Source organism: Meleagris gallopavo, chromosome 3 (assembly GCF_905368555.1).
Source record: "Meleagris gallopavo chromosome 3, MGAL_WU_HG_1.1, whole genome shotgun sequence".
In the NCBI taxonomy this organism is placed as follows: Eukaryota; Metazoa; Chordata; class Aves; order Galliformes; family Phasianidae; genus Meleagris; species Meleagris gallopavo.
The window spans coordinates 22628780-22650878 of record NC_139406.1 but is presented as its reverse complement, the minus strand read 5'-3'; the positions used below and the strand labels follow the sequence as shown (position 1 = coordinate 22650878).

General features: G+C 40.8%; 2 protein-coding genes across 2 annotated transcripts in view; one reads left to right on the top strand and one right to left on the bottom strand.

Moving 5' to 3' along the window:
- The window catches only part of TRIO (trio Rho guanine nucleotide exchange factor), a 225100-nt gene extending 210483 nt beyond the window's left edge, over window positions 1-14617 (top strand). The window contains exons 48-57 of the mRNA XM_085220442.1: window positions 622-1391; window positions 5479-5726; window positions 6514-6652; window positions 7010-7037; window positions 7910-8072; window positions 9423-9544; window positions 9691-9769; window positions 10405-10605; window positions 11300-11438; window positions 12173-14617. Of these exons, the coding sequence (XP_085076568.1) occupies window positions 622-1391; window positions 5479-5726; window positions 6514-6652; window positions 7010-7037; window positions 7910-8072; window positions 9423-9544; window positions 9691-9769; window positions 10405-10605; window positions 11300-11438; window positions 12173-12715 (2432 nt within the window). The 3' untranslated portion in view covers window positions 12716-14617. The remainder of the gene's footprint in view (window positions 1-621; window positions 1392-5478; window positions 5727-6513; window positions 6653-7009; window positions 7038-7909; window positions 8073-9422; window positions 9545-9690; window positions 9770-10404; window positions 10606-11299; window positions 11439-12172) is intronic.
- Window positions 14618-16553: 1936 nt separating this feature from the next.
- On the bottom strand, window positions 16554-17162 carry LOC146544635 (uncharacterized). Its single transcript, XM_085219909.1, has one exon. The coding sequence runs from the start codon at window positions 17160-17162 to the stop codon at window positions 16554-16556; it is 609 nt and encodes a 202-aa protein (XP_085076035.1).
- Between the last annotated feature and the right edge of the window lie 4937 nt (window positions 17163-22099).

Below are 22099 nucleotides of genomic sequence, written 5' to 3'. Positions count from 1 at the left end.
TTCTTATGAGTGAATTTGATTTCACCAAGAATTGAATTGAGGGAGATACCACCCATTGATGCAAAGAGTCTGTGTACCCTTTTGACCAAATGCAAGCCTTTAATGGCTAAATACCAGTGCAGTTTTAAATATCTGTTCAGAATCTGTTTTTCATTTGTTATTTTGTTGGCCATTGTTGTCCAACTTTACAGTGGCAACAGCATTCAGGTTCTGCAGGAGACCATGATGATATCCTCTGTGATACTGGAAGGTTCTTGCTATATTTCTGTATCCATACCTTGTTGCCCTGATCTAGAGTTGTAATGGACAAACCAATACACTAAGAATTTGGAGTCGCATCTCTTTTTGCCCATCTTGGCTACTGACCAACAGTACGACCTGGAGGAAGACATTTCTGCCTGGATTTAACTTTTCTGTCTTTAACAGAAAGCAGGTGATATATGACAAGTCATGAAGGTGTAATATATAAGTGACCTGAGGTCTATAGCATGACTGGCACTGATAAGGGAATTTCTTATTTGAGACACATATTCTCCTTTTGTCACAAAACATGTCTGTTTATTTCTGTTCCCTTTCCTGATCTCCTTTCCCTGATCACCTCCACTCCCTTTCCCACTGCAGCCTTGACGTCTCCAATCGAGTACCAGAGGAACCACAGCAGTGGTGGAGGTGGCAGCGGCAGCAGCAGTGGTAACAGCAGCGGCCCCAGCAGCTGTAGTGGAATGCCCAGCTCCAGCCGTAGCCGGCCATCCCGGATCCCCCAGCCTGTCAGACACCATTCCCCAGTCCTGGTCTCCTCTGCAGCCTCGGCCCAAGCAGAGGCTGACAAGATGTCAGGTATGTCCATTCACAATCTCTCCCTGCCACACTACAACACCTCCTTAGAAACTGGCCTGAGCCAGCCAGACAGGCACCCTCCCAGTGCAGAACCGGATGGTCCTCAGAGAGAAGCTGAGCAGATTCCCAAGATGAAAGTTATTGAGAGTCCCAGGAAGACAGCGGGAAACATTTCTGGCTCAGCTGACGGAGCCCAGAAAGACTCACGTGGAAGCTCAGAGGAAAGTCGCTCAAGAAACAGCATAGGATCACTGACGCTGGGAAAGCCAAGGCCAGGAGCAATCTCACCAATGAACTCTCCTCTCTCCACGACTTTCCCTTCTCCTTTTGGCAAAGAAACCTTTCCACCCAGCAGCCCCCTGCAGAAGGGCTCCTTTTGGAGCTCCATCCCAGCATCCCCTGCCAGCCGCCCTGGCTCCTTCACTTTCCCTGGGGACAATGACTCCCTCCAGCGGCAGGTCCACCGCCACTCTTCACACAGCAAGGACACAGACCGCATGAGCACATGCTCCTCGACCAGCGAGCAGTCAGTTCACTCCACCCAGAGTAATGGGGTAAGAGCGGAGCACCTCTGTCCTGCGAGCTCTTCTAAAACCTTCCCATGCTCCTTTCCTGTGCGTTGCCATCACTCTCCGTACTAACTTCTGGCTCTCCAGCGCTCTACTGCTCTGAAATAATCAACTGCTCCGGTGTCTTCTGCACATTAAAAAATAAAATTATCTACTTCTTTGTGTGTGTATACATAAAAACGTAGATGGTGATATGTATACAGACACACAAACGGCTGCTAACATTAGATACAGTTTCTGCCTCTGCTGAAAACATAGATCACTAGGCTGAACCTTACTAACTGCTGTCCTTGCTTTTTCTTCTCTAATTTGAAGGCACATAATTAACTTGCTGAAGCGTGGCAACCAGAGCACCTTGGGGTATGCACTGCAGCCAGCATTTACATCTGACTTTTGAGATTTTTTGGCAGATTGTCTTGGGGCTTTTTTCCCTGTCACTCACAAATCCACCACCAGCTGTCCATTGAGTTTTAACTTTGTTGAGAAGTCTACCAAACAGTCCTTGGGCTGCTTGATTTTATTTTGTATTTATCCCCCCCGACACTCCTCCTTTCAGCATTAGTTGATATACAGTATTCTCTTTTTAAATCTGTTGTCCAGTCAAGGAAGATTCCTACGGTCCACTCAAAACGGGCAAACAAAGCCTAGCTAAAGTAATCAACTGTTCTTCTGCTACAATCAAAACAAATAGCGGCTCCACTTTTCTGCTTTTTAAGAAGAACTGTTTTAGTGCATCTGGACATTCAACCTTTTAGTATGTACTTGGCGTGTTTGTGCAGAAAGCTGGGGGGTATCAACAGAATCTGCAGACTTTGTAGTACTGTCTACCAGGAAATGCAACTCAGCAATCACAGGGCATGTGCAAATATAAGCAGAAGTGTCCAGGCACTTGCCGTGGATGTGGTAGGGCAGGCTATGGTGCCTTTTGTTAAAAGTCACGTTTGATTCTTTTCTCACTAAGTATTGTGTTCAATGTTTGTTTTTCTACTCTCACAAATTGTATGCAGTAGCAATTTTGCAAATTGCCTAACTTGGCATTCTTTTTTTTTTTTAAATGCATGCATTTCTTTAGAGAACTGTTTTAACACAGAGACCTTTCTTCTTAGTTCTTACACTTACCTTTATAATAGCTTCAGAAGAAAAAATTATGCTTTGCATGTATCATATTTTGATCCTGATATTTCATCTTTTCATTTGATATAGCTCTGTCTTGTGTTTATCTTCAGTCTAGCAAAGTATGATGTTAATATATTAGCTGCAGTTATCAACATGTTTCACAGTTATTGCAAATTGCATAGCCTTGATGTCATTACATTTTAAAAAAGAGAGAGAAGATGGCATTAAGTTTTTCAGAACATTTGAATTTTGATACTATTGCCAAAGGTGCCTTTGTTTTTTGTCACTGAGAAACAATGTCTGAATGCATGCCTTCTGCTTCACTACTGCATTTCTTTTAGCTGGGTCATAAGCTGGGTCATAATTATTCATTTATAACTCCACTTGTAGACCATATTTTAGCAGGATTTCACATTGCATTCAGCAGGCTAGAGAAGATGGGTCACGAAGGTTTATTTTGACGTACTTATTTGTGTGTGTGTATTTACATGCACTTACGGTTAAGGTTACTTCATAGGGTTACTTAGATACAGAAAGGTTACCCATTAGAAGGAAAAACAGTTGTGTTGTAATTGCTAATTTTTTCGGAAATATGGAAGCAATTTTTTAGAGTTTGATTGCCTAACTCAGTAATCCAGTAATTGAGGTCAGTGATGGCCACAACTTGCAGTACAAAAGTATTTTCTGTGCAAGAATAATTGCTTCCTTGCAAGGCAAAGGAAAAGCTACCTTTCTGTGATGAGAATAAATTCTGATATAAACAAATGAACAAGTTAGGAAGTTTGTCACTCTGTAGTTATCAGATATTTATTTAACAGATTTATCTGTCCTTGCTGAAAACAAGAAACTTTCAGACTTTAAAATAGCCCTTCAAAACATAACTATTAAAAAGAGATGTCACATTGCATGAAGGCCAGTCCTGCACTTAAACAAGTCTGCATGCTAAAAAACTGTATTTTCAGGAGTAGTGTACAGGACAAAATTTGGACTTGGGCTAATTTTTCTACTTCAGCCTTCCCTTCCACTCCCTTCTAAGTCTCACAGAAGGAATTAATACAAGCAATTTTCTCTGAATAGAGTTGTTTTTAATTTAGCTAGGAGAATCTATGAATATCAATTTAAGCAGCAACTAAAAATAGGACTACTGGGTTTTTTATGTTCTGCTGTTCTTGGTTTGCCAGAAGTGTGGAAGAGTCTTTGTAATACAAAAGGCCATGTTACAGTTCTCTAAAACAGGCAGACTGGTTTCTTCCGTCTGGAAGTATAGCATCTGGAATTAAATATGAATACCCTCTAGTAGAAGTACAATTCAGGATGAGACTTGCTCTCAGGTAGCATTTGTTTCATAATCCTAGCAGGGGAAATGATACAGAAACTGCAAATCCAAGCGTGAATGTGCTGAACATGCTAGGAATGAGTAATTAGAGTTTTATTCCAAACCTCTTTGTTTCTCAGTACGTTATTCAGCCAACTTGTAAAGAAGCACAGGTGCCACGAGATGGAGTTACTTGTTCAAGGCCATTAACAGATAGGATGAGAATGAGGCTTAGGGGGCTCCCAGTGCACCATGCTGTCAACTGACCCTCAGTGGTTCTCCTCAGCACAAAGGAGACAAATACTTGACAGTTCAGAGAAAAAAGGTGACACTGTTTTAATCCTGAGTGCCAAGCTTTCCACTCACTGCTTGCATGTATGTGGTGCTAATGCATGGTTATGCAATATAAACCACAGTAGCATTCAGCTGCAGTTGGGTCTGACTTTCTTTCTTCAATTCAGCTACCACTAGGCAATATTGAACCCTCACTGATAGAAACTGAGACAGTCTGAAGTCAGAACGCAGAGAGAAAGGACAGGTGCACGCACTTAAACACCTCATGCCATATCATTAATGGGCCATCCACTTCATTTATAACGTGTTTCAAGAAATAATTTTCTTTCAGGGAATAGTTTGCAGAGTCTGATAATAGATTTTACACTTCTGTTTGTTAGGCCTCATATAAGAAATGCATATATACGGGCATAAAGAGATTTACTTTAAAACATAATAATTTCCAGTGGATTCATGGCCAGTAGAAGGCTTTTTGGTTTAAAAAATAGTGTGTCTTTAATGTGCACATTGTCAGCAGTAAGTAGCTTCCTGCAAGAGCTCTGTGAGGAAACAGACAGCATTAATGAACACCAGTTGAAAGTGTGAGAAGCAGCTAACACACAGCTATCAAAATAATTATTCAAAAGTGAGATTTCCAGCTTTATTCTTAGAGATTGATGGGCCTATTTTTCTCCAAGAAATAAATAACTTAGTATTTCAGTAATTTACCTCCTGTGCATTTAAAAGGAATGAATGTGATCATACAGTTTCAAACTAGGGAGTAGCCTTGAATTTTTAAGGCAGACACTATTGAAAAGCATGTTTTGTTCTTCAGTACTTTGTCATGTTTTGTGTGCAGAAGGCTGGTGTCTGACATCTGACAAATGGCGCTAGAAAAGATTGTATGTATTCCTCATTATTGGAGCTTCCAGTGTTTATGAGGTGAAACCTTGATCTGTTCTGATTTTAAAAGTGCATCTACAAGACTTGGTGGAAAATTGTTATACATGTTGTACCATAGCTTTGCTACCTGATGAGCTTCACTGTCAGAGCTTGAGAGAAAAGCTAGTTGAAATCTTTTGTTAAAATGAAGTAATCTTGAATAAAAGGAAAAGGAATAAGTTTCTGCAGCAGTTTTACATAAGGGTATTCAAAGACCAAACTATTTTGCACAAAATAAATATATGCAAGCATCTCTAAAAGAGAAACTTTAGCTCTTCTGTTTAACTTCAACTTAAACTATGTGAATGATGTAGGTCATGATTGAAAAGTAGCAGGCCAAGAATAGACTGCCTTCCTCATGAACTTTAAACTTGATTTTTTTTTTTTTTTTTTTTTTTTTGCCCCCTTTTTGGTTGATACTTGCAGAGTGAAAGTAGCAGCAGTAGCAATATCTCCACCATGCTGGTGACACACGATTACACGGCAGTGAAGGAGGATGAGATAAATGTCTACCAAGGAGAGGTTGTGCAGATCCTAGCCAGCAACCAACAGAACATGTTTTTGGTGTTCAGAGCCGCCACTGATCAGTGCCCCGCAGCTGAGGGCTGGATTCCCGGCTATGTCTTGGGGCATACCAGTGCAGTCATCATGGACAACCCAGATGGAACCATCAAGTGAGTGCCTGTGTTTGTTTAGAAGAGGGGGAGGAAGAAAAACTTCAATTCAGTGAAGGCTTTAAGCCTTTCAGGCTAAAATTTGATGTGATCTTTGAGAAATCAAAGAGCATCAAGTAGTTTGAGTAGGTCTCTTTGCAAGCATCTTAAAAATAAAATAATAAAAGCAAGGTGGTAAGAAAGAAGTATGCATAGCAGTACAGTCTTCTGGGAAAAGAAGATTAAATAATGCCTTATTTAAAAGAAACGATAGTTACTGGTTTATTCAATACGATGAGTTGCTGGGTTAGGTGTCTTTGTTTAGCAAACTGTCATTATGTTTGTGCCAAATAAGATACAATTTCAGAAATCACAGATCTCAGCTTCGATCTGCAAGTCTATCTACCATCATTGATTGTGCTAAGATCTCCCTCAGCTCTCCAGTGGGAGAATTAATATCCTCATTCTTAACGGGTTTATATAAAGTCTTTATAGGTTGTATTTGAGATAGATTTTATGCTGTTAGTTCAGTTTGATTGACAATTTGTATTTTCATATTGAATGTTTACAGCAATTGCAGCAAAGATTTCACAAAATAACTACAGACCAATCTTACAAGCTTATGGTCTTAAACAAAATCAATATTTCTTATGGAATACTTAACGTATTTCATTTTGGTATACTTCAATACAGTGAAATAATGCTCATACCTACTTTTCGAATGCCATTTCAACCTAGAGATTCTAACACATCATTGAGAGTTAAAAAAAATAATAATAATTTTCAAATCATACTGTTCTACATTCAGGAAGTCAACGTCTTGGCACACAGCACTCCGTTTAAGGAAGAAATCTGAGAAAAAAGATAAAGACGGCAAAAGGGAAGGCAAGCTAGAAAATGGTTACCGCAAATCCCGAGAAGGACTTGCCAACAAGGTTTCTGTAAAGGTAAATGTTATAGAGATGTAGTAGTTTTCAAAAGGAGTCATGTTAGAATTACTTTAAAACTTGCTTTTAATTCTAGCTTCTATTAGAACTTCATGTGAAGAAGTTAGAAGCAACAGTGGTTTTAATGGATGTTGTTTATAAATATTACAACAAGATTATAAGGTATCTGAATCTACAGATGTGACACTGCATATGGACACTGCAGAAAAAGTAGAGTGGTACAGGAACTCTGGCGATCTTCTGTTTATTGGACATTTGTGGGTACAGATAACTTCTGCCCATCACTGTGTTTTATTTTCTACAATTTTTTTATTACACATTTGCAAGAACATTAATTGTTTAATTTCTCCTTTCCAGCTTCTCAACCCCAATTACATTTATGATGGTAAGTTCTTTTAATCTTTAAAAGTCACAGTAAATGTAATGTGATTATAACATCATTTACTTTAAATTCACTTGACATGAATTACATCACAGACTGAGTATTTTCAGTGAAAATGTATGCAAGTTTATTTTGGAGGTGGTTAATGAAATATGTCATATCTTATTCTTTATATTTATATATCCAGAACAACATAAAATACAAGAATCATATGACATTGTTCAGAAAGATTTACGTTCTTTACTGCATCTGCACTGAGACATATGGAAGTTGAGCACTGATGAATTTGCAAAATAAGGAGGTCAGGAGCTGGAGACCTATCACTTTATTTTGTGCTTTGTTCCCTAGCAAACACTCAGAGTCTCTCCAGGTCAGACCGATCAGGAGAAAGACAGTGACACTGGAATAAGAGTCAGCTTCTTGAGTTTAACCTGTAAGCAAAAAGGGAAAACAGTGTAGTACTTCAGTAAATCAGATGTTTTGTTTTCCCTTCTGCAAATGCAGCTGGCTATACAGAATGTCTAGCTGAGCACATCCTTAAATACTTTTCACTGCTGGCTTTACTTAGCTTATGTGGCCCAGAGTGTTTGGGTCATCACTGTAGATTTCAGAGTTATCTGGCACTATAGTAGCATCATGTTTAAGATCTTGAAGAGGAAAAATTATTAATTCTACAGGGATCTTGCAAGGTCAGACAGACCTTGACCCCAGCAAGTGGTGTAGCCATAGACATGGTCCAAGGGTAGAGGGATAGATAAATTGGAAATTATAAGTACTATGTGAGATTGTCTAATAGAAAAGAGAAGGTGAAAGGAGTAGAAGTGTAAATTGATGAATTTTAATTGACCTAAGGCTATTAATATTCTTTTTTCCAGTTCCCCCAGAGTTTATAATACCATTGAGTGAGGTAACATGTGAGACAGGAGAGACCATCGTGCTTAGGTGTAAAGTCTGTGGTCGTCCCAAGGCTTCAGTTACTTGGAAAGGTCCTGATCATAACACACTGAGCAATGACGGTCATCATAGCATTTCGTACAGGTACAGTAATTTGTGTAGTACATTTCCTTGTCTTAAAAGGCAAAATCATTGTCAGTGACCTCAGTGGCTTATTTGTTTTGACAGGTTGGTTGGTTCCCTAAGGGCCCCATCCAACCTGGTCTTGAACTCCTTCAGAGACAGAGCATCCAGAATCTCTGGGCAGCCTATTCCAGCACCTCACCACTCTCTCTGTGAAGAACTTCCCCCTGATATCCAACCTAAACCTTCCCTCCTTGAGCTGAAAACTATTCCCCCTTGTCCTATCATTGTCTACCCTTGTAAAAGTTGATTCCCCTCTTGTGTTTATAATCCCCCTTTAAATACTTGCAGCCGTCTCTTCTCCAGGCTGAACAAGCCCAGTTCCCTCAGCCTGTCTTTATAGGAGAGATGCTCCAGCCCTCTGATCATCTTTGTGGCTCTCCTCTGTATGCTCTCCAACAGCTCCACATCTTTCCCGTACTGGGGGCCCCAGACCTGGATACAGTACTCCAGACAGGGCCTCACAAGAGCAGAGTAGAGAGAGACAATCGCCTCACTGTCCCTGCGGGCCACCACTCTTCTAATGGAGCCCAGGACACTGTTGGACTCCGAGCTGCGGGAGCACACTGATGGCTCATGTTCAATTTTTTAATCCAACAGGAACCCCAGCTCCTTCTCTGCAGGGCTACTCTGAAGGAATTCTTCTCCCAGTCTGTATATATATCTGGGGTTACGCCAATCCAAGTGCAAAACCTTGCATTTTGCTATATTCAACCTCATTAGATTCACGTGGGCCCACCTTCCAAGTTTGTCAAGGTCTCTTCAGATGGCATCCCTTCTTTCTAATATGTCAACTACATAACTCAGCTTGGTGTCAAGCAAACTTGCTGAGGGTGCTCTCAAGCCTGTCACTGATGATATTGAAGCGCACTGGTCCCAAGACAAATCCCTTGGTCAGACTCTTAGGCCAGTTTCTATATGCTAGAAGTCAAAGGTGGAAGCATAGAGTAATGATGGATAGTTGCCTCAGTATGGCTTCTAATAATTTGCAAGAAATAAAGGGAGCAGGAAGAAACAGGAAGAATTTTATTTTTCAAACACAAAGGAGCTTAGGGCACCCTGAAACAGAGTGTCAGTGAGGATATTCTTTAAGGGCTTGAAGGACATTTCAATGTATTTCATACACATAAATTGCTCAGATTCTGGTAGACACTTCTAAAGTAGCAGTGACCCCGAATTAACGTTTGTCAAGACAGAGCATAGAGCCTGAACAATAAGAAGTATTAATGTGATCACTCTTTTTCTAATTTCCATAGTTCAAGGTCTGTAATTTGAATATAAAGTTTATATTCATGCCATTGTATTTCCCAGTGACTTAGGAGAGGCTTCACTGAAAATCATTGGCGTCACTGCAGAAGACGATGGTATCTATACGTGTATAGCTGCAAACGATATGGGTTCGGTTTCATCTTCCGCCAGTCTACGAGTTTTAGGTAGGCCCATCTCTGCTTTCTTTTCAAATCTGATTATACTCAAACACCTGTTACTCAATTCAGTAACAACAAAAAATTTAGTTCTGAGGAAAATCTGACTGTAGTAAATGTCCGTATTACCCTTTTTCTCTTCAAATTCTCTGTAGGTCCTGGAAGTGATGGAATCATGGTAATCTGGAAAGACAACTTTGATTCCCTTTACAGCGAAGTGGCTGAGCTTGGCAGGTGTGTTCTGTATGCTGATGTTCAAAGATGTCAAAATATTAACTTCATTTAAAAAATGAAATTTTCTTCATAAAATATCTACCGTATGAGCCTAAAAGTCAAGAGTTATGTTGGATTATATAGAAAGGGGGCGGTCAAAATATTACCAGCACTAGGTGGCACTGCATAAACAGAATATACTTAAGCTGATGTGGTATCATAGATTGAAAGGATGAGTGCTCTTCAGGTGTTTTGGAAGGCTACAGAGTCTTCTACAGTGAAGTACTCCAAAACTTTTTACTTGGAGAATGAAATTTAAAGCCAGATAAGGTCTGAACACAAGCAAAATATGAAGCGGCTCGTGAAGAATATATATTTTTCTGCCTTACTAGATGGACCTGTGAAAGTTTGATACCACTCTGGTTTGAGTCTCAGCAAATGCAATAAAACAGATCTGTATCTAGAGCTACTTATTTGTACAGACACATTTTGTAGAAGATGCATGCATTTTAAACTCTTTTAATAGGTAGAAACTATACTACAGGGATATCTTACTAGGTATTAAACTGCTATTTCAGAATCTCTCTTAAGATATAATTACATTTTTCCTTAGGGCAACTTTTGGTTAACTCTTTCCTTTCAACATTGTATTCCAGGGGCAGATTTTCTGTCGTTAAGAAATGTGACCAGAAGGGAACCAAGCGAGCAGTAGCCACTAAGTTTGTGAATAAGAAGTTGATGAAGCGAGACCAGGTTACCCATGAACTTGGAGTCATGCAGAATCTCCAGCATCCCCAGCTCATTGGCCTTATTGATACCTTTGAGACCGCCACCAACTACATACTAGTATTAGAAATGTGTGTAAAATGCAATCTATACACCTGACTTTCCATGGCATTTACTGTGCCTTATGAATGAGAAACTTGAAGATTTCTGGGAGGTTTGACAACATCTAAGCAAAATAATCTAATTCTCTGATGCTGTTACTAAAATGTCGGGTTAAACTTGGAAGGAAATAGTTGTCTTATTAAACTGATATTGTAGGTGACTGTCTTAGTTGGGAGTTCCAGGCATGATTTTATATCAAGGAGTTACAGAACTGAATTAGGAATGCCATGATCTGGTTGCTTGGTAACAGCTCTCCTCTTCCTATCCTCATCCCGTGTCTTCTAAATTCTGAAGGTTGTAGTAATTCCTGTAGTCTGTGATAGTGCATATCTGATCTTTCTGTCTGGCTAACATACTATCTTTCTTTTCTTCTTTGCCTTCACCTTCTGCTCCCATTCCAAACTGATTTCTACTTATTTTAGGTGCAAGTCAGCTGTGAATGACATAGAACTACTTACAGGCAGAAAAATAGTTGATCAAGCAACACTAGCCAAATAGTGGAAAAACTGATGATTACTTCACGCAGTTGTGGTTGTTAAGAAACACTTGGCTTGATTTTTTTATTTTTATTTTTTTTTATATAGCTTTCAACACTGATTGTATGGTGGGGTTTTATCAATTCTTGTATTCAGTATTAAAATTTAATCCTTGTAATTCCAATAGGGCTGACCAGGGTCGCCTTCTAGACTACGTTGTGCGATGGGGAAACCTCACTGAAGGGAAGATCAGACTCTACCTGGGAGAGATTCTGGAAGCTGTGCAGTATCTTCACAACTGTAGAATAGCACATTTGGACCTAAAGGTGAGGAGTCAATGGAATTCTCAATAGCGTGTGCCATTCCATGCATGAAAATCTCCTTATAGAAAACTGGCAGCTGAGAGCACAGAACTGTGAATCCCTTTGAGACTTTGAGAATCCCTTTATATGAAGGGGTATGTGGTGGGAGATCCATCCCTAAGTGCTTCAGTTCACATCAAAACAGAAGGTTTGAATTCCCTCTTCATTCCCCTTGAAGATTGCTGGTCATATGTGGTCCTTTGTGCTGGAAATAATTGCTGCCAGTGTTTGGATTTGGGGTTGTTGCTCTTTTCCCTGAGAAACTTGCAGCAGAAGTGCAAATCCAAGGCTTTTGGTTCTCTCTGTCATAAAGCAAATAGAGTAGTTGTTTTATTCACTCTCCGTTTATAATTGCTTTAAGATTGAATTCCCAAACACAAGTTTCTGTGAAATCTTGCAAAGCTGTTATTGTGAATATATGCAGTCTTATCTGTCAGAGCTATACTTCCTGCAAAAAATATACTGCCAGCAGCAAAAACACATTAATTGCGTACTGTGGTTGGCATGGAAGTGCCTGCCAGTTGGATTGCCCAGGAGCTTTGCAAAGCTGGCCTTCAGCAGTAATCATCATCTGTAGCTGTTTATTACGTTCCTGTGCAGGCAGCACAGATTGGGAAACAGTAATTTTTGGAGCACTAAACGTGAGCTAGAATGACTTGAAAAAATATATTTTTTTCTTTTGCTTTTATATTTTCTAGCCTGAAAACATTTTGGTGGACCAGAGTTCCTCTAAGCCAACAATAAAACTGGCTGACTTTGGAGATGCAGTCCAGCTCAATACCACATATTATATCCACCAGTTACTTGGAAACCCAGAGTTTGCAGCTCCTGAAATTATTCTCGGAAATCCTGTTTCCCTCACTTCAGATGTTTGGAGCATTGGAGTGCTCACATATGTCCTTCTTAGTGGCGTCTCTCCTTTCCTGGATGAAAGTGTAGAGGAAACTTGCCTGAATATTTGCCGCTTAGACTTTAGTTTCCCAGATGACTACTTCAAAGGAGTTAGCCAGAAGGCCAAAGATTTTGTATGTTTCCTGCTTCAGGATGACCCAGCTAAGCGTCCCTCAGCTGCACTGACCCTCCAGGAGCAATGGCTGCAGCTGGGGAATAGCAAAGGCACTGACAGCATTGACATATCCAGACTGACTTCGTTCATTGAGCGGCGAAAACACCAGAATGATGTTCGACCTATCCGTAGCATTAAAAACTTCTTACAGAGCAGGCTCTTGCCAAGAGTTTGATCTTGCTTGAAGTTCTCTCTCATTCTCTTTCACCTGCCAATCAGACTGGAGATAGACTCCTCCTGCCAATCAATCAGACTGGAGATAAGACTCCTCCTGCCAATCAGCTGTTGACTTGAATTTTGAGGAAAGCAAACCCCGAGCCAACCAGCTGCTAGCGAATGTTCGTGTGCAAGTGCATTCCATGGGGACCACACGAGGTCACGCGTGGACCTGGCAATGCAGACTTCACTGGGGTGGAGGACGATAGCACTGTACTCTGCAAAAAGCAGTCGCGAGTGATACAGTAACAGTATTTTATTCAGGTTTCTGCAAAAAAAAAAAATAGTTTTTTTAATAAACAAGAGTTGAATTTTGCAAGTGAACTTAACTACCGTTTTCAAGATTTATTCAAGGAAGAAATGCCTATGTTCAAAGCACTGGTGTTAAAAATGAAATCATGCCTGGAGAAGACTCGCCAAAATGGCTGCCCATTGATAAGGCTTCCATTTCTAACATCTGGTTTTCACTTGGTCCTAGAGCTTTCCAGTTGCCTCGCCTGTATGTATCTCACGTAGCAGTGCACTGAGATCAGACTCTGCTTTTAAGTGCATCCAACCTCAAAGTTTTTGCATACAAATAGAATGAATCGTTTTGCTCTGATAAAATGTAGGCCTTACTTGTATATAGACTGTTACCTGCCTTCGGTCTGTAATTTTTTTCCCTCCTTATCCTTTTTCCCCTCCCTCCTAAATGGTGGTATACCACTGTGCGGGTCTTCAGTTTGGGTCGGTACACTCTGGCCCGTTAGAAACAGACGTCCGGTTGGTGCCCAGCTTGCCGACCCGATTGTCAAGCAGTATACAGCAGGATGAAATACTGTAAATGCACTCATTTGGGATTTTGTTTTATTTCATATCATGTGCAATGTTGTGGCTTTAACATTTTATGCAACTATTTATGAGGACCTCTGTTGTAACTGTAATAAATATATAGAAAAAGCACATACTTAGTACGGCGAGCTTTATGATTTTGTTTGTGTGTCTGGGGGTTCCGGGTGGGCAGGGGAGGGTGTGTTGTACCACACCATCTTTGTTAGTTTAAAATGAGGGTTAGCATAGAATTTAGTCAAAGCTAGTAAGTTTTAAGGGTTGTTTAAAAGAGAGAGAGAGAGAGAGAGATTCGAATCCCAAATCTCAAACTGGTTAAGAAATAAGGTGACACTTTTTAAAATTTATTATTATATTCAAAATGCCAAAGTATGACTTTCCCAAAATCAATCTCAATGCTTACTACTTTTTAGAATTTTCAGAACTGTGCTTCTTTCTGTGAAATGAACAAATGAATTTTGTGCTCTTTGGTGAAGAATACATTCAAAAAGTAGTGGTCAGATGATGAGAATCTGGCACGTAATGTAATTGTCTTATTAACTGTTTTTAAGGTTGAAGTAATATTGACGTGAACTATTTAAAAAGGCAGAGATGGTTTTCTGTGCATCACTGAGTTCATATGGGTGTGTTGTCATCTATGTTTGTGTGAGATGCCATGTTTAAAGAAACCAAGCCGACATGCCACCACAGTTAGATGTATGGGTCTTAAGCCATAACCTAGCTTGGGTTAGTTTTGAGCTTTGCGGCTTCCACTGTATACTATTTATTCCTTTTTTGTTTTTTGTAAAGTTGTACAGAAACTTTTTAAAAGAAATCAACTGACTTCAAAACTGGATGTGTATTCGTACCAACCTCATATCATAATGTTTGTGTATTATTTTCCTTTATTGTTTTAGTTAAATTTTTGCTTTATTTTGCATGTATATTTCTTTGTACAGTGACGTTACATGTTTACACAGTATGACGTGATGTAAATATTTTATTTTGCCATCAGTTATTTTGGAAAAAAAAAAAATTAAACATATTTGACATATTTGTCTGATCTCTTGCTTTAAGGAGTTTCAAAGTTTAGGTTTGGTCATATTTTAATTCGGCTCTGTATTTAAGAAAAAAGAACCATTCTTTTATTGTCATAAAACTCATTTTAATTTGCAATGATATATCTTTATTTCATGCCTTATGAAATAATATTTGTCTTTGCTCGAAGTGCTGAGTGCTTTGTAGTGTCCTGATTGCTTTTATATAAAACACGCGTAACTCTCTAACTGTGGGAATTCATTACAGTCTTTATTAGCTAGTAAATTTTGGTCACCAGAGTTTTCTTCCAGATGTTCCCAGTTAAAGCCCGAAGGATTATATTTTGACTTAATATTAAACTGGGGAGCAGATTTCCCACATCTTCATCATGAATCTAGAATGCCTCAGAGGAAAGATTGCTTTCAACCACAAAAACTTGAATTCTCTGTTCACATCCTATAAGGGATGCAGCCAAAGTGTTTTTCATTTTGTGTATTTAGCGCTCTCTCTTTCCTGTTACTGAACAAGTTTGCAATTTGAAATGACACTGAAGGACAAGTAATAATGCAGACTGTTTTTTTTTTTCTTGTCACTGCATTATGTACATGACTTTCTTACATTATTTTTTCTGATGCAATCTGTCAGTGATGGAACTGTTCCTTTATGCCTCACAATTTACTTTCAAGACAGAAAATTAAGTGAGACAGTTTATGTTGAGACAGAGAACATTCAGGAAAGATGTATTGCAGCAGGTGAGCCACTGGAAGCTTTTTCCATGTTGGGAAAATAGATGACAACACATTCTATTCAAGAGTTTGTATCCTTAAGTTCTTTAATTGCCTTCTTTCTTGACTGAAAATTCACTAAACGAGAGAGGTTACCCAGATGGTATAAAGAGAAATAATGCACTTGTAGGTGTTTCTAGTAGCAGAGAGAGGTTCCCTTCAAGATTTTGGTACTTCTACTCATTTCTTAATGAGCTTGCACTGTTTCTGACATCAATTTGTAATCCGTTACTTAAGAAAGCTAACATCTTTTAACAAAGTGGGGGGTTGCACTAAAGCTTGCTTCAACTTCCAGCTGAAGACAGCCCAAGCTTCAAGTTGGATTTTGCTCTGAAGAGACAATGTGTGTCTTTATATATTGATGAATTGTTTAGTTTGGGGCTGAAAAAGCCACTTGGGCACAGTTCTCATTGACAGTCCTGCATGAAACAAAACAGGGTGGATGACAAAAAAGTGGAAACCAAAAACTTTGGTGAGAGCAGCTGATGTGTTTTTTGTGCAAGAACATTGTAGAGCAAAGGGAACACCACTCAATGCAATACCTGGAAGGGGAAAAGTAGGCAGGTTCAAGAGAAGAATAAGACTAATTATTTTTTTAATAATAACTTGTCAGTCACTGATTGTCAGTAGTTTAGGAAGAAAAGAAGTTGCCAGGCTTTGAAGTCGGTCCATCTGTCAGTGCTTTTCAAATAGAAATTGGAAGTGCAGGTTGTGCACATGTGAGGAACACAGTCTCAAAAGCCATTCTGCAAAAACAGTAAGCAGAAAAGCTGTCCAGACATTATTTCCAGTCAGGGAAGCAGACAGCATTGCCTTACTAATGGACAGAGGCCTATGACATATCCGCCTCTGTTCATGAGGAGTAGGGCTAGAGAGCCAGGTTTTCTTTCATGTGATTATAGATGTCACTTATTGTAAAGCTGTCCTCTTTCTCAAGTGGGACAATTGATGAATTAATGAATAGGAGAGTGGTTGATTGGCTGTTTCTTTCTCCAGATCCATAGGCACGTTCACGGCAGGACATAACATCCTCCAGAACGAAACATGCAAAGGCATTTGGCTTCCTGTTAAGATTTCAGTACCTGTGCAAACCTGATTGGTAGATGCTAGAAAATATAATGGGATATTCTTTGCCCATAATGTACAGCATGATACTGTCAGAGAGCATTAGAATCTTGCTGCTTGAGGGTGTGCGAGGATCCTCTGTGGGGAGGTGGCTGCACAGCTGTCCTCCTCACCTTCGAGGCCATGCAGCCTCCGGGCCTCCCGGCCACAGCGACTGATGATGGTATGCACAAGCCAGTCAGTGAGTGATGTGGCCATGGGTCCCAAGCTGGGCTCTGTGCACTGAAGCATGACGGCCCTGTCTGGCCCCAGCCAACACAGGCAGTGCAGGAAGAGGCTCTCTGCTGACAGGACCTGCCACCAGTGGATTCCATGGATGGCAGAGAGCTTCTGGTGCAGGGATGGCAGCACAGGGTTGAGGATGCTGCGTCGCTCCTTGAACAGTGCAGCCCATTCCTGCGGCAGGAAGCCGCCCAGCCTCGCCCTAGCCTCTAACTCCGCGGCCATCTGCTGGGATGGCTGTGGCAGAGGGGATGGAGCACGTGTCGCAGCGCCATTGGGATGGGTGGCAGTGCTGGGCTGCAAGTCAGCAGGTACTGGCACTGCAGGCAGAGAGATAATGCACTCTACATAATGCTTGCCTCCCCACACAGAGACTTTGATGGTCCTCATGGCCATCCTGCAAGCAGGCAGCTGTACTAATGTTGTCATCTTTCAGAATTTACCCTGCGCATGCACTGTGCATCCTGGCATTCTTCTGAACTGAGTGAACAGGCATGAGATCTTGTGCCTGCCAGTGTGATGAGCATACCTCAGCTTCTTGCTCCTAGCAATAGGGTTGTCTTTGCACTACAGAATTCCTGTACCGAAAGCTGAAACTCTGCTAGGTGTTCATGACAGTGGTGTTTGGCTTAGCAAGTCTACCACAGTAGTTAGGAAGAAGAAGATAGCAAAGGTTGTTTTGTTGCAACATCAATCATAGAATCATGAGATGGCTTAGGTTGGCAGGGATCTCAAAGTCCAACCAGCTCCAAACCTGTGCCTTTGGCATGGCTGCCACCCACCAGATCAGGCTGCCCAGGGCCCAATATAGGGCCTTGAGCATCTCCTGGGATGGGATACCTACAGTTTCTATGGGCAGCTGTGCCAGGGCCTCATGCCTTGTGAGTAAAGAAATTCTTAATATCTAACTTAAATTTCCCTTCTTTTAGTTTAAAACCATTCCCTTTTATTCTATCACAATCAGACTATGTAAAAAATCAGTCTCCCTCCCCTTATAAGCTCCTTTCAAGTACTGGAATGCTGCAGTAAGCATTGTCTTCTCCAAGTTGAACAAGTCCAAATCCCTCAGTCTATCTTCATAGGAGAGGTGCTGCAGCCTTTTGATCATCTTTGTGGCCTCTTCTGGACCCACCCTAATAGTTCTGTTTCTTTTTTTGTGTTGAGAGCCCCAGGCCTGGATGCAGTACTCCATATGAGATTCGTAAAGGCAGAGGAGAGAGGGACAATCACCTCCCTCTCCCTGCTGGCCACCATCTTTTAATGCAGCCCAGGACACTGTTGGCCTTCCAGGCAGCAAGCATGCACTGCTGGCTCATGTCCAGCTTTTCATCCACCAGAACACCCAAATCCATCTCTGCAAAGCTGCACTCAGTGAGTTCTTCTCCCAGTCTCTGTACACATCTGGGATTGACCAGTTCCTTTTCTAGTCTCTGGGAAGGAAATACAAGGTACAGCAAATGGCTGGAGTCCATTTGCTGTTCTCAGCCTTTAGTCCTAAGCAACTTTTTTTGAAATGTTCCAGTTAATTCAAAAACAAGACAAACAAGATGTTCGTTTTAGAGTGAAGGGGAAAAAAAAGCTTTCAAAAGCTACAGATGTATGTACAGAGACGCAGGCTGTTCAGTTTGCCAAATCTACTGCCATCTGCAGCCTTAACTTTGGCATCCTAGGCCTCCTTCTAGTTTGACTGTACAGATGTCTCAGCTTCTGTAGAATTGCTCATTTGCAGCTGAGGTTGCCACTTAAAAGCAGTGGCTCATTTGTGGCTGAGCTCCATACTGGGCTCTGTAAATGTTTTCTGTATTTGCTTGTTGAGCATAAAGTATTTTATTACTGGGTGGAGCGCTTTCTGAAGTCTATCTCCTAGAAATACATCCTATGAAAGGATGTATACATATACTGTATTTACCTTACCGTGATGCTGTTTTAGTCACGCTGTTTGAGTACATTGTATCAGAATAACACATGAAAGTCAGTGGAGTAGGGACTGCTCCTATGTTCACTTGAAAAAAACAAATGTAGCAGAGCACAAAGAATGCTTCACACTTATTTTTTCACTTGTAATACACAATTGATGGCAGAATACCCTCACTAGCAGAAGCTGTTGTGCATTTTGCAGTTCTAATTTTGTTCTAGTTCTAGTTTTGCAGTTGTCAGATCTAATTTAGAAGAGAGAGAAGGAGAAGGAAAATAAAGAAGAAAAAGAAAAGAAAATGAGAGGGGAGGGAGGGAGGGGAGGAAGGGAGAAAGGGAGGAAGAAAAGAGAGAGAGAGGAAGGGGAAGGGGATGGAAGGGGAGGGCAGGAGAGGTAGAATGAATCCAGCAACACTATGCCTGTATGACCTGTAGAGGAATGTTCCAGGGCACCAGGACACTCCAGAATAGTTTACAATAGATAGATGAAGAAAGAGGCAATATATCCTGATATTCTGAAGGTGAGGTATTTTAGAAAGAATGAGACACTTGTTAGCAGAAAAGAGCCTAGGAAGTAGACTTTTAACATCTCAGAGCTGCACATTGCTAATAGCAGTGGCTGTACATTCTGTTCCTCATTGGTTTCCTGCTGTCTCTCTGGTACAGCAGATTCCTTTCTTCAGAAAAATAGAAGTTTAGACAGTCTCCCTTTCATTTCTCCTCACAGAAAATTTGTCATGCATTTATGCTCTCATTGCTAAAGAAAGTTTATTAACAAATATAGATACCGTTTTTTAAACAAAATCTGTGACATAAGTATCCAATTATTTGATTGTATAGTGAGTAATCATTTTAAATGTCAAACTCCCCATAAAAATTTGGTAGCAGCTTTTTAGTATCTGAAAACAATCAAATTAAAGTGCCACAGAAAGCAGCATTATTCAGTGTAACATAAGTCCAGATTGCTCAGAGGATATGAATTAATCTAAAAATGATTTTGAAGAAATAAAGGAAGACTCCAAGACACAGTTCTTCACCAGAGCTTAGGAGGAAGACTTCTGCTTTGTTCTTCTATTGCTACTCAAAATCCACACCTTCCTTCTGTAAAACGTCTGCAAGAAGCTAAAAAGGAAGCAGCAGCTCCCTGACTCTGTAACTTCTAGATGTGATTGTAGCCCACTGTGCTGAGGATGGATCAATTCTTTAGTGCCTGTGCTGCACAAGCTGCTCTGTGTTCTCTCTGTATGTCTGACATGCTGGAGCACACGATCACCAGAAATCATATACATCTCCAGAGCCAAATTCCTTTGAGACAGAATTCTGTGATGGAAGATGGGTCCAGGGAAATGTGTCCAGGTGTATGTACTTGAGAAGAAGCCACATAGGCACAGCCAGGAAATTTCTTATTGCAATCTCAACATTGGCTATTTTTTAAATAAAATGGATAGTGTTTACTTGCCAGAAAAATAGAAATCCTGGTGCTTGCAGTCCAAATACCAGAATGTCAAAAAGGGTGAGATCCATGAAAAATTATGGAAAAAGAAACCATTAAATCCTTTTAGTGATTTGTGAGAAAGATGCTGCACATCCCTTGCAAGTAGGAGGATTCTGTTTTTATTTCCCCTGACTGCAAAAGGAGATGAGAGCTTTGCTCGTCAGCACAGCGGGTGCTGTATGCTCAGATGAAGGCCCTCCATCACCATGGTATTTTCAGTATTTCTCAGTGTTAATCTTTAAGCTTCACTTCACAGTTGGAGAAAGCTTTTTATTTCCTTTCCCCCGTTTTTAACAGGCAGTAAAAGGATTTGCTGAAGATGTGTATGATGTTGGCAAGCACAAAAACAGAACATCATCCGCTGAACTCCTGCCCCATGTCCCACCATGGGTGGCAACTTTGTTAGGAGATGGGGAAAGAAAAGAGCAAATAGAGCCAGGAAGTTTATCTTTGCCACTCAGAATAAGCAAACTCTCCGCTGCACAAAGAGACTTTCAGAAAGGAACATCTTTGGTTACTGTTTCTAGTAACCACTTGGGTCAAGAAGCCGCTTGCTGAAAGGAGGCGTGTACATGCTCAGGCCCTTCTCCCTCCATGACTTTTCCATCAGCACTGTTGCTCCTTTGTGTACAGGCTGCTGCCTTCTCTCTGTGACCTAGGTTTTTACAACCGTTTCATTTTCCCGTTGGTTGCTAGCTCTCACTCTGAAAGAAGTTTATTCTTTTTCACTGATGGCATTTTATGTTTTGGGTTGGAGTAACTTCTTCCTTGGAAAAAGAAAATGGACTCTTTTATCTCTTTTATTTCCCTTAATGATACTTTTTTTTTTTTTCTGCCATTTCATACAAAACAAGCCATTATTGATGGCAATTTCTAGCAGACGTGACAGAAAGTGGCTTGCTCTTTCTATTTCAGAAAGGAAATCCAGATGCTCTGAGATTTGGTTCTGTAGTCCCAGCGAATCACTTATAGCAGCCAGGTCCCAAAATACTTACTTTGATTTGCTACTAAGCACCTACCACAGTGAAACATAAATCTTTATTTGCAAAAGCAAGCACTGACACTAGGAAAAAAAAAAAATACAGCCCAAAATATCTGTGCCTTGTATCTTCTAGCAGATAGACGTGTGTTGCAGCCCAACGGAGAAACAGAATTCTGGGTCTTTGCAGGTTGACTTCCAAGGAGCAAGAGGCCATCCTATGGGTTCTCATTACAAGTAGGAAGCAGCTTGTTTACAAACAGCTGTCCCAAAGCAAGACCTGTCAGAGAACTTGTAATGGGGATTCCTTTTCCCATAGATGTGGATTTCACGCACCCAGATCCAGGCAGCAGGAGGCAGCTCTGCACAAACAGCCTGCTTAATACTCCCAGAACACTGATCTGTCTAGAAAGCAGCTTGTGTTGATGCTAGTCACACTGCCAGTCTTCAGAAGGAAAAGGAAAATCTTTTGTTCATCAAGTCACCTCTTGTGTACCCATACAGGACAGCCCCTCTCTCCTGCCCCCATCCTCTCCGGCCTGTGTAGATGCAGAGCTCTCCTATTGTATGCAAGAAGGGGAAGGAGCACACTGAGCTGTGGCAAACTCAGATGTAAGCCTCATTTTGTGTGTCTCACAGAACCACAAGGGAATGTCACGGGTAGGAGGGGCACGCTGATAACACCAGCCACAGAAGTGCGGGGGTGGACAAAGGAAATTTCCTCGTCAGCTTGTGAGCGTGATAAAGAGTGCAAACATGCAGGCATGCAAACACTGGCTGCTGAGCAAAGCACAGCTACTCTCAGTTTGTGGGCTGTATCACTCAGGCCTTCGCTGCCTCCAGCATGCCGAGGATGCCACCTTCCACTTTACCCTTATCTTCCCCTTCTTCTCATGACCCTACGTAAATCTCGGAGTGGATAAAGCATAAAGAGTTGATAAATAGTTACCCAGATGGTTGGAAAATATAGTACGTGGA

Excerpts from the sequence above, each read along its gene's own strand:
- LOC146544635 (XM_085219909.1), bottom strand. The coding sequence starts at position 17,162 with ATGACAACATTAGTACAGCTGCCTGCTTGCAGGATGGCCATGAGGACC.